The 12,653-nt window shown below is 38.6% G+C and overlaps 1 protein-coding gene across 2 annotated transcripts in view; it reads left to right on the forward strand.

Moving 5' to 3' along the window:
• Window positions 1-755: 755 nt before the first annotated feature.
• Window positions 756-12,653, forward strand: part of itga1 (integrin, alpha 1) — a 46,911-nt gene continuing 35,013 nt past the window's right edge. Inside the window, exon 1 of one of the 2 annotated variants that reach the window (XM_028025535.1) lies at window positions 756-1,047. In XM_028025535.1, the coding sequence (XP_027881336.1) occupies window positions 999-1,047 (49 nt within the window). In that variant the 5' untranslated portion in view covers window positions 756-998. The remainder of the gene's footprint in view (window positions 1,048-12,653) is intronic. The other variant, XM_028025536.1, reaches the window with a different exon arrangement.

Below are 12,653 nucleotides of genomic sequence, written 5' to 3' on the forward strand. Positions count from 1 at the left end.
AGAATCAAACCCGTGTAACGCTTGAGATAAACCAGGCGGTGCTGAAATCCAATGCAAGATTTTCTTTTCAGTAACATGTCAGAGCAGTGCTGTGCGTAAAGAAAAAAAGGGCCCCATGTTACTTTGAGTCTTGATTAGTTTAGACAATATTAAAACAGGTAATCATGACAAGCTTCCTCTGTTTACATTGTACAGTCTACAGGGTAAAGTGAATTATGCTTCAAATGAGTGATACCGAACATCTTTCAACAGCCACGGGTTAAAACGCTGAGTTTTCAGAACTGTTTCTGATATATTACAATTGGGTGACCTCAACTCTCAACAGCAACACAGATTTGGTGAGTGAGCCTGGCTCCCTGTGGGGAAAACTTCCCTGGATGGTTGAAAGGCATGCCAGAGAGTCATTTTACTAATTTTATCAGAAAACACATTGAAGCAAAGCTGTTCTTATGTTTCCTCATATGATTTTCACGTTTCCCCTATGACTCGTCAATCATAAATGCATGTTTTCCCCTTTCAATTGAAATAATTTGACTTGGCCAGATCGTGAGGCACCATTAACCACTCATAATGCAATAGCTGCGTTGCCCAAGAACGCCCAAGTTGCTTCCAAACTTCCATTACATTCAGTTCGGTCTGCTCTGGCTCGTAGATAAACTGTGGTTTTGTCTTAAGATTTAGTTGTGCCTCCCTGCTTCTCGGGAGGCAGAGAAACCAAAGTCAGATGCGCCTGTGGGTGAGAGAACTTGCAACTCTGAAGTCCCCGCCCCGCCCCTCCTTTCCTACTTCCAGCTGAGCCGAGCGGACGCGTAATTTCCCGCTGAGCCGAGCGGACGCGTACAAAAGAGGCAGCGTTTTCTGTCAGCCTGAGCAGGGACCCAGCTCCGAAAAACCCCAAACCCCATGGACTCCTGTTAGTGGGTTAACAATTGTCGCTTCTTGGGGGATATTTTGGTGAAAGAAAAGGAGGCTAAACAGGACCCGCGTGGCGCGCCAGGATGCTGCGGCTCAGTCAGATTTCCACTTTGACAGCAGCGGCAGTTGTTGGTGAGTAAAGACTGAAAGAGAGCGGCGGGGCGTTTTGGCTGATTAGCGCATGAAATAATGTGACAGGTGGAAAAGATGGCACGTGGCTAACCGTGCATCTGTGCGCATGCAGCTTTGTCTCCTGTAGTGTTTTTATTCCACGCGCTCCTGTTGATAAATGCCTGTGTTGCTTCAAGTATATTGTCCAGGTGAGGTCATTTTGACAGCAGCTCAGCCTCACTCACCGCAACCTTGCAAAATCTCATTTTGAATTTTTTTTCACATTTGCAATGTTAGCTTAATACAGACATACATTTGAATACGTTTTCAATTGGATTTACGTTACTATATATATATATATATATATATATATATATAAACCCATAAATAAAAGCCAGTGCCTTCAGATGTCTCCTTTTTAAAGCAAATAAACATTTGTGGAATTAAGTCTGTGAAAATCCAGATGTTTGGCAGAAAACATGGGTGAGCAAACCACCTCATCAACGCCAAGCAATCACTGAAGATGGACAAATATGACGAAAACCTACAAACTGACAAAGAGAGCATTATTGAGAAAATGCAACAGTTCTCCACAAGCCATGTATTGGACACAGCACACGTGGAAGAAGGTGCAATGGTCAGATGAGACCAAAGTTGTTTTTTTGTTTTTTAAATCCATGTGGTGCTAAGCATATAACCCACATCAACATCCTCACCATGGTGAAACATGTTGGTGGCAGAACAATGCTGTGGGGAGGCTTTTTCTTCACAATGGTTCCCTTGTTTTACTTTTAAGATTTCTATTTGGAAAAAAAAGTTTAGAAAACCAAAACTTTTATTGCATCTCACCGTTATTCACCACTACCTACAATACAGTAAGGTTTGTGATTTTAATATTCCAAAATGTAAAAAGCAAAGCACTGTATATGAGGTGGAATACATCGAGCCAAGTAACTGTATAGTGCTCAGGGTAAATGTTAGTTTATGCTACAGCACAGGCCACCATCATTGGAGTAATGTCAATCAATCAAGTCACTTCAGGCTTTTAAAAAAAGGTTTAAAAATGCTCCATCGCTCTTTGACCGATGCGTGACGTGGTCGTCTTTAGAGCTTTCTCAGACTCAGGCTGCAGCATTTATAAAAGCTCTAGATCATTTTCAAGTATTTAAAACTAAATGTAGAGTTTCTGTTTTGAGAGGAGAGCAAAGGGAGGGCAGCAAAGCGAATAAGGACTTTCTTTAATTCTCAGATTCCTTTGCTTTCATGTGATACTGGCTTGTGATGGTCATTAGAGAATTGAGTTAGGAATAAATGGATAGAAGTGTGACTGTGAAGGAATCAGTTTGAGATCACACAGTGAACCATTAGTTTCACATTCAGACTGATGTTAATTAGAAATTTTTTTTTTTGTAAATTTAAATGTATCCATTCTCTCCCACAGTTGTAGTTGGTACGCTCAGTGCATGTTGTCACTTTGCGATAGATTTATTTCTGCTTTTCATGTTTCATGCTATGTGTTATTAACACATAGCATGAAACATGCTATGTGTAACATGAGTTATGCTATGTGTTATTAACAAGCTCTCACAAGCTTCTGAAGCGTGTTAGAGATTCAGAAGCTCTAGCAAGTTAGAATTTGGTGCACTCTATGCACAGTGAACACGATGCATTCAGTTCACACGTTTAACTTCCCTGATGCATAAGGGATGTCCTGGTTTTCAGACTGCTGCTGGTTGCTTGATGCAGCTGTTCTCAACAGGCTCATTTTCTATGTTTGGGTAGATGATGAGTGCTTGAGCTTCACACCTGATCCACTTGGTTTAACCTAATAACCTAAGTGTTGAAAGAAGAAAAAAAATGGAGCCTAATTTTTTTTTTTTGTGAACTGGATTGTTTGAACATTTTTTACTAAGTGAAACTTGCGTGTGAAATTTAAAGACTGAACCTATAGAATATATACGATCAAACTAATGCAGAATAGACCAATTGAAACCGATTAAATCATATCCATACTACAACTCCTGCAAGAATTTGAGGTTGTCCTTGCCTATTTAAATAAAGACTTAAGGAGCATTATTATGCGACAACTAAATCCTAATGGTACATAATCTGTATCTACAAAGCTCGGTAGTGTCTCATGTGCTATTGGCCACGGCCATGCAGTTCAAGTACAATGTGAGCTCTTGAACTCATGAACTCATGTGGCTCATACTGAGGTAGAAACTGTCTGGTTTTAGGTCATACTGAGAGTATCATCTCAGGTTTTCATACATCAGAAGCAAGCCTTGTAAGCTGTTTATGGTTTAAAATTTGCTTTAACATGGTAAAAATACTCATGTGTGACCTGACCATGTGAAAGCTGAATCTGCTTCAGTAAACTGCCTCTATCACAGAGATTACACATAATGGGATGCTTGTCTTTGGGGTGAAAGAAACAGCCAAAGGATGCTTTGAAGACCATACAGAGAACAAAAATAAATGTTTTAATACAGAACTGTGGGCTTAATGAAAAGTACAATATGTTTAATGTCCGTTTTCAAAAATGATTTTCAAGAGACTTTAATGTGACAAACAAATGTATTGAAATGAATAGTCCAATTTAATGTGTAGGACTGTAGCTTGTGCTTCTACACCTGTAGAAAAAAAAAGATCTACCAAGGTGTTTTCCAGTTTAGCGTGCCAGATGTTAAACTTTTGCTTCTGTCACAGCTTGTTTGGTTCAAACATGGAGAGAAAAGGTGAGAGGTTAGTTGAGCTCATCCAAATTTAGAAAACACTAAATTCTCTTGAGGATTGCAATGCACCCCCCTCCTCCCCCCACTCACAGTTTCTCACATCTTGAATCTGGGAATTTGTCTTTTCCACATATACTGTATATCCCAACAGTGCAGGACTTCTGCAGCAGAGGGTCAGAGAGGACGATCATTTCACTGAAAGCTGCGCGGTCCGCAGACGGGGTTCTCCAGACATTAAAGCTTTAGATTAGATTTATGAACTTGGCGAGACGTTTTGTGAACCCAGCCATCTCAGTCATTAGCAGTATGTCTTTTTATTCACCCCCCCTCCCTCCTCTTTGCGGAGACCGTATCTTTCATTTGAGTCAGCTCTCTGCCCGGGTTGCAGCGGTCTGCACTAATCTGTCTGTTGGCATCAGCAGACAGAGATTCTCTGGAAGAATGAATAATTAGGTCATGCAGTGTCAACTTACCCAACTCTTCCAGGTTATTTAATTCATCATTGTTAAAAAAAAACTGCACAATGGCATTTATTAAAATCTCTAAAAGCTTAAACTACCACTTTTTCTTTTTTGCATTTATTTTGCCATCATGCGCACATTTAATACAGGGTTAATTCAAATTTAAAGCTTGTCTTATCTCTGCATTCTCTGGCCTCGGAGGACAGGAAGCATTCAGCTGGTTATCAGTGAGGAATTCAACAGGCACAGTGATATACATGTCATAGGTAGCTTCTGAGAAAAACCATTAAGTCTGAACAGTATTATACACTGCCGTGGGAAAGTATTCAATCACTTTTGATTGTTTTTGTGTTACTTTAATACTACATATTTCAGTATATTCCAATGAGATTTTGTGTGTTAGACTTAATACAAAGTAGCATGTGGTCAATAATGAAGCGAGGGGATTATTAAACAGTTCTCAATAGGTTTTACAAATAAAACTCAGAAAAGTGTGTCATCTATTCGTATTCAGCACACAGCCCTTGAGTCAGAACGCTATGGCAGAAACCTTTGCTGCAATTAAGTCTTTATGGCTGGACGTTTCAGATTTGTTGGAGAATGTCCGTGAACATCAGTTTTTTGGATTTTAACCTGGACTTTGACTGAATCATTTCATCACACACAAGTCAAACCGGCTTCCTTCCTGTCCTTGGTGAAGAAAATAATCCCCAAAGCATAATGGTGCCACTGTCTAGTTCACTGTATCGAGGCGGTGGTGTGTTGGTGTGTTTAGCACTTATGGCATTTTGTGTATTTTGGCCCCGAAGCTCATCCGATTAGAGCAGTTTTTTTTGCTGGCATAGAGCTTCTCTTTGCTTTTTTTCAGAAAAAAATTTCTTTCAAATCTTGACATTCAGAAAATGTGACAGGTGTTTTTTTTTAAATTTTTTACAGCTTCTCATCCTGGCTTCTGATGAATTACTTGAGGTGTCTGTGGCAGGTGTGCTATAATTAATCCATGCAGCATGCAAAGGCATAAAATGTATGATCACGTCTGTCTTTCACTCAACACTTTTTTTGACAGACAAAATGATTGGTGCGCTGTCGTCTGGCAGCAAAACCACCTAACAACCAGGGTGAAGAAATCTTGTATGGGCTTGAAAAAGAAAAACAATCTTTGCTAAGAGAGATTTCTCAGCAGTCTGCAAAAAAAGTTGTGCAGACTTTTTTTCCACTCACAGTGCTGTCTTACTGTGACTTCCTATTTGGTAGAGGTGTAACCTTTTCACAGAAATGGAGCAGGTTAAACTTAACCTCATGGTTGATGCATGACAACTTTATAACAACTTCTGTCCTCTTTGTGTACCACGACCACAAGTCGTATATAAAGCAACCACAGTCACCAATATTGTGAAAATACTGTTTCTGTGAAGAAATAAATGGTTTAAGTTATGTATGTACATCTAAATATTTAAGAGAAATGGCAAACTTTTAGCGGTGGAAAGATGTTTCTCAGTTCTCTGCCATTTGTTTTCAGATCTGTAGCTAAAGAAATTGGTTGACAGTTTTACTCATGCTACTTGCTTTTATTTTTGCTTTAGATTTCAGGTCAACTACTCTCCCTATGAAGCCTAGATGTTTATGAAATTAAACATGTTTCATTCATTCTTAGATTGCAAAGCGCAATTTCTAAATGTTTTTGAAAAGATAGCCTTTTCATCCTTAAAACTCAGAAAAAAGTTGCAGAATAATTTCATTTTATATAAGATGTACACAAAGAATAAAACAATTTGCATGTTTTCTTTCTTTTCAAAGGCCAGTCAGCGTTTTAAGTTGTTCTAAGTGATGCTTATCAGGGCAGAATCACATGAAAACCCTTCTGATAATGAGCTGATTGTGGAGCATGGGTGCACGTAGAGTTGAACAATGCTGGAAAAAGGCTAATTTGGCATACAGTTGCCCTGTGTGGATAAACAGAGGAGCATATATTTACTTGATGCAATGTTAGTCTAAGGAAGATTCAAACCAATTTACCCCAAAGCCTTCAAAACCCACAAAGCCCACCCACATGACTCAGTTTCATACGCCGCTGCTTGAAAAAGGGCTACAAAGGTGCATCTGTGACAATGTTACCGATCCTGTGGTCTGCGCAGCATGTGGCGTGCATTAAACCACCTGTGTTAAGTGATCCTAACAGTAAGTTGAGGCTGACACATGAAGTGCTTTAATGATTGTTTTTCCAGGTACTAATCAAAAGTTGTTAACATTACTTATCACGAGACAAAACAGAGAGCGAGGGTATTATGTTTTTAAAGTTAATCTTTAATTGCTTTGTTAGAACGGACACAGCATCAAGGAAATGGAGACAGGAAGTTTGAGGGATGTGTCAGAGTTATGTGGTTAAACCGCTAAGCCGCTTCTCAATATTTATTTCCATCACTGAACTGATGCCTGTTGTTTGAGAAAACATGACGATTCTGACACTTTGCTAGTTCAACGTAATCTAAACTTACAAAGTCAGAAATGGAGTACCAAATGGAGTAGTCGGCAGTGATCTGGTTTCTACTGTTACTGCCCATCTATTGGTTTAAAACCAATTTACTACTGGTAACTTTCTACAGAAAAAAAACTGCAACCTCTTTTTTTTTTAAAACTTGTTTCTACCTCCTGTAGACATATTTCTTCTTTTTTAATGTAGTTTTTGAGTTTTATCATGTAAGTTTGTTTGTCCTGTTCATCTCTGTGTGAGATGGACCTGTTGATAGTCTTGCCTCAACTGCCTAAACTTCAGCCCTCTTGCATCCCTGAAAAGGATAAAACTCGTTAAGCCTTTTATTGTGTTGCACATAGAAGTTAGGAATAAATATTAAATAAATAAATAAATCTGGACCTTAATATAAATAAAACACTAAACTCTCGGTGTGTTTCTGTTCAATCCTTCAAAAACTGTATCATTATGTTCATATGTTCAGTAGGATGAACAGTTGATGTATTCATTGTTTTCCACCTGATTTTACGATCTTGTCAGCATCCTCACTAGATCTAGTTTGTTTTTAGTTAAAAATAGTGTGCTTCCTTCCATAGAGATTTCTTCTGTTCTTGCATTTTGTCACACTTCACAGTTTCAGACCAATTTTTACATCAGACTGAGATAACCCGAGTAAATACCAAAAGCTGTTTCCAAATGATGGTTATCTTTTAAGGGAGAAAAGCTATTGCAGCCACATATTTGGCTCAACTAAGGCACAAACAGGACTGATCTGTAGATCAAATACAGCTCTTAAGTATATAACCACAACCATTGATTACCCTTAGGGGGATCTACTTTCTCACAAAGAGCAAAGTTGCTTCAGAAAGTATTTTTCAATATGGATGCAGTGAGGATCACATGACGTTTCGGTGAAGTTCTTAGACATAAAGCCTTCATTGAAATAGACTTTTTATTTTCTTTGTGCTTCTGTCATGTTTCAATGTGAATCCATCTGCAGAGGCCAGTTTCAGCAGAAAGATGCATAATTTTTCTCAGTTATATTCTTGAAAGCCTGATATGTCATTCAACTGTTTTGCATTTGATGATACTAAGGGAGTGAGAAAGTTATTGATTATATTTAGGTTATCTTAAATAAAATGTTTTGAAGGCTAAGCTTCCCATAAGCAGCCTTTAAATCCCAACAATCCCCCCACTGAAGACTAAAGTGACTGATATCTGGAATACATGAGGAAAACACCCGTGATGATGCAGCGTGACACTTTTGTCTCATCTTGCAAAGGTCTTGGCCTGCAAATGGGGCCAAGCTGGACAGAGGTACGTACACACCAACACACACTGAGCACATAAGGGTGTGCGTGTGTTTTCACGCTTCTGCGCCAATCATCACTTCTGCTCCGGGTGTTACAAATTCAACAAGTTCAGGAGCATCCTCTTAACCCCTGTGAGCACTGGCTTAATTGTTCCCACATTGGCACATCCACAAAAACAATCTTCAAAACATTCAATTGTAGGATGAAAGAAACTGCTTTACGACTTTCAGAATCCGAGCAGCAGAGGGAATCTGTTATTTCCAGGAATTGGTGCCTATATGTCCAGTTGTGCCAGCATACAAAGCGTTAGCACTGAGTTATTCCTCGGTCACAAGACCTTTGCCACTGCACAGTTGTTGTTGTTAGGAATCAGGAGCAAAGCGGAGGTATGCAGGGTGCAGGAGAGTGGGGGGCAGGAGACAGACAGAGGCAAAGGGAGGACAGAGGGTTCCAGGTCGGGAAAACTGCAGCTGTGGGCGAGACGATGGCGAGCCACAGAGGAGGTCCATTATGAAGAATTTTGTAGTGGGAGGAGATTTCTTTATCGTTAATGTTAACAAAACCGTGGACATGAAGAAATTAAAGAGAAAACCGTCACACCACTGCTTCGGTTTAAAGCCAAAAGAGGGCGTGGGAGGTTTTCTGATCTCTGCAGCTTCTTCCTTGGGGTTTGGTCAAAATTCTCTCTAACAAATACATACATTTACGAAGAATGAGTGTTTCAGTCTGTTGATAAACTCTTCTTGTTTCCCAGCATTGATGCTAATTGTTGGGCCTGTTGTGGGGAGTGATGCAGTTTGTGGGAGTTTTTTCTTTTTTTTTCTTTGTTGAACAGGGTTCACGTCTGAAGTAATTTCCTTTTCTGTTTTCTCTTGCATGTCCAAACTAGGACCTTATCCCCTTTTGCCAGAATAAACACACAAGTGGTGTGTTCTTTTTTTCCACAGACTTTGCAAACATACTTTATTCCCATGGGGATTCTCAGTACCTGCTAGGTGTTGATGGCCTTAGATCCTAGATATATGTGCTTGTGAGACTTTCTGCAGCCAGATCAGCTCTGCATCTGTGCGCCAGGCCTATTTCGCCCTCCACCCCTTCATTTTTCACTCCCATGCCAACAGTGGTCCGGAGCTATCCATCAAACTGGCATTGTACGGGGGGGATTCAGCTTCTGCTGGGAGTACTGCATTCACGTGAACTCCTCCAACAAGAAGCCCACACTACACTGGTTATGATGGTCACCTTCAAAACATAATTTTAAATTGTATTTGTTTTAAAAAATGTCTAACTTTAGGTGAGGTTTCACTCAGACACAAGACTAAATGACGGTAAAAGTTTAGTTCATCTGAAGGAGATGAGAAGAATAAAGCTAGTCTTCATGACATCATACACATAATGTATGGCAATTCCGTACACAGGCAAGTTTTGAAAATATTTGTAGCATAAATACCAGAAGACAAATTATAAGAGTTGCTAAAACAGGGTAATGATGATTTTTTTTTCTTTTTTGCCAAAGAACATTCAGACTATTCCGTATACAGTTATGTTTTCTCTTTTGTATTTTTCTCGTCTATATATGTGAAGACATTTTTGACAAACCGCGTCCATCCCCTACTCATTTTTCTTTTTACTTATGGATGTTTTGGCTACGCTTCACTAGGAATGGAGGGGTTTAGGTCCCACGTCCGTTACACGTCTGGTCCACCTTTGTAGGTAGTCACAGCTTTAAAGATAGGATTGAGTGTGAGATAGCAAAACAATTCCTTTCTCCCCCCCCCAAGAAAAATCTCATAATCGAAGAAATCCTGAAATTTAGTTTTTGTCTTAATGTTTTTGTCAATGTTATTTGGATAAAAACATAGGGCAAATAAATTCAGGATATGGATTTATTAGTTTTGATTCTATTGCTAAAGAGAAGCCTTTCATTAATATTTAAAAACATAGTCAGTCATGGCCTTCCTGAAGCAAATCTGCTTGTTGTACAGATTAAGAGAGCATGTTGACTGTACTCATTTCTGCTTGTCACCAGTGCTTTTAGGAACTTTATCTTGTAATCTTCTCTGCTATTATCACTATTCATCATGCCAAGTTCGTACAAAACTATTTTGAAATGACTCATGCTGGCTTTTTTTTCTTCTAACAGTTCACACTGTGCACACGGCTCTAATGGTTTACTCATCCATAATACTTTTGTAAACTAAGAAATATGAATTAGCTTTAACATTACTGAAAAAAATGCTAATATTATTTAATTCAGGCCTTTTAAAGCTGAAACAGGATGCAGTTTTAAGACGTAAAACTGGTCAAATGTAAGGTGACTGAAAGAAGAAGTGCAAATAAACATTTCATTTTTAAATTTTATATTTAGACAATTTTCCATTTCAGTTTTCTATTTCAACACAGTCATTTCTTTATAAAAAAAGCAATATGAAGCTTTTCTGTACGTTCATCTTGTAGCTGTCTAAAAAGATTTAAAAATTGCTTCTGCTGAGACTGTGGTGTAAATTGTAAAAATTATATCTATTATTGACTAACACTATATATTTATGCACAAATGTGTTGCACAGCATATCACAATTAACAGATCAACTGAAGTAAATTAAAAAAAATTGTGTTTTGGATTTTTAACTAATAATGAAGAGATTTATTTTTCTAAAACACATTTGATGTATATAAAAAAATTCTCATCACTTTAATGTAAATACTTGACATTTCCTTCTTTAAACAAAGTCCTCAAGGGTAACATTAACGCTGGAGTATAACAGAGAGATGATTCGATTGATCTAACAGAAATCAAAGGAGACAACTGGTACAAAATAAAATAAAACATCCCTCACTTGTTAGCCCCAAAGAAGAGCACTTTCTGTCAGATTTGATTTAGGGTAAATGTTCTAAAATGCAACATTTTTGTGTGCAATAAATGTTCATGCACAGTGCGAACAATACTTAAATTTTAGATTGCAAGTTGCGAGTTTACAGGGGAATATGTTCCAGTTTTCATGTGTTCCGTCATGTTTTTTTTTTTTTTCCAATAGTCCACAGACCCAGTGAGGACTGGATATTTCCAGTATTTGCGTTAGCGGTGCAACATAAAATCCCTCTGGTTGATGTTTGTTCCTTTCTTGTTACACAGCTGAGCATTACTAGTGTTCTGCAGACTGTGATAGCAGTGACCACTGTGGTTTGTAACAAGGGCTGAACGTTAAAATTAATGGATAAATAAGCATAATCACTTGTTTCCTTTTTGTCTTGGACTGTGCTATGAAGAGTATACCCTTCTGTTTGTTAAGCTAGCTTCTTAGTGCTAGCTTACAAGAATGAAAGAATGCCAAGTAACTAAAATACATATTGGGTTGTTTGTCATTGTTTGTTTTTATCAAAATCATGTAAAAGACAGTTGTGAGCTGTATATAGATAAAATTACCAAAACATTTTGTTCTTTTTCCAGTATTAAGATCTTACAAAAATCATGTTACAGTCATTTTACTGAGCTAACCAGACCATCTGTGTTTCCTTAAATTTTTTTTAAAAAGCAGCTTTTCTCAGGAAATGTGTGTAACAAAGTTGATAAAACAAATGAAACAGACAACACTTGTTCTTCATCTTCCTGCTTTTAACCAAAATATCAGACAGGAAGCAGACCCCTTTCTGTCAGTGCTAATGAAAATGTAGACGTCATTAGTGGTCAGTTCAAAACCCCTGCAGTGTGGGAAGTGAGAACTTAATTTCAGCGTTATTATTAAAAATACCTTAAATATAACACAAATAAACTGAGCTGCACAATCCAAATAGATTGTTGTGATTTTTGTTTTTTAAATGAAACAATAATAAACTTCAGTAATATTGCAAGAGCTGATAATTCCAGGCTGATTTCCTCTCACATTTTCCTCACAAGACATCAAGATTGTTTTGATGTTTATTGATTCTGGAAGGAGCTTGGTCTTTGACCCCTGTCGCTGTGTATTATTAGCTTGACACAACCCTAAAGCGTGCTTTCTTCCACCCGCCCCATCAGCTTCACTCTGTTTTGCTCAGCAGATTCAGCCGACAGTACGTACAGTGTGTCTGCTGGAGGAATATGGTTAGGAGATTTCCAGGCACCCCTACGTTATTGGAGGAAGAGATTCTTGCAGGGATGAAAGCTTTGACAGCCGTCGGGGGGGGGAGGGGAATGATGTAATCTTGTTGGGCTGCATGTTTTCTGTACCAGTGAGAAAACAGAGCTCCAGAGAGTACATCTGGAAGTTTCACAGAGTGTAACCTGACACCGCCAGGCATGTCCAATCAATATAGGAAGGGACGCAAACATGGAAGATGGTGAGGTGGATGGTGAGGAGGGAAGAGCAAAAATGAATGGAAAGAAGGAAAAAGTGAATGAATGATGATGATGAATGTTGTTGGGGGACAGAGAGATGGACCAATGGATTAATGATTGGATGGAGGAGAGGAAATAGCCTGAGGAGGTTGATGTTAATGATTCTAGCCATGCCAGAAAACTGACTGGAGGGCCACCTGTGATTTTAGTCTAAGCTGAAATACCTCAGTAACAGTTTGCTGTCTACACAGACGATCAAGGTATAAAAAGTATCTGATGTCCTTAATGAGTATTTTTGGGATGGAGAGACAAAATTTGACCAAATTTTTAAAA

Source organism: Xiphophorus couchianus, chromosome 8 (genome assembly GCF_001444195.1).
Source record: "Xiphophorus couchianus chromosome 8, X_couchianus-1.0, whole genome shotgun sequence".
NCBI lineage: Eukaryota > Metazoa > Chordata > Actinopteri > Cyprinodontiformes > Poeciliidae > Xiphophorus > Xiphophorus couchianus.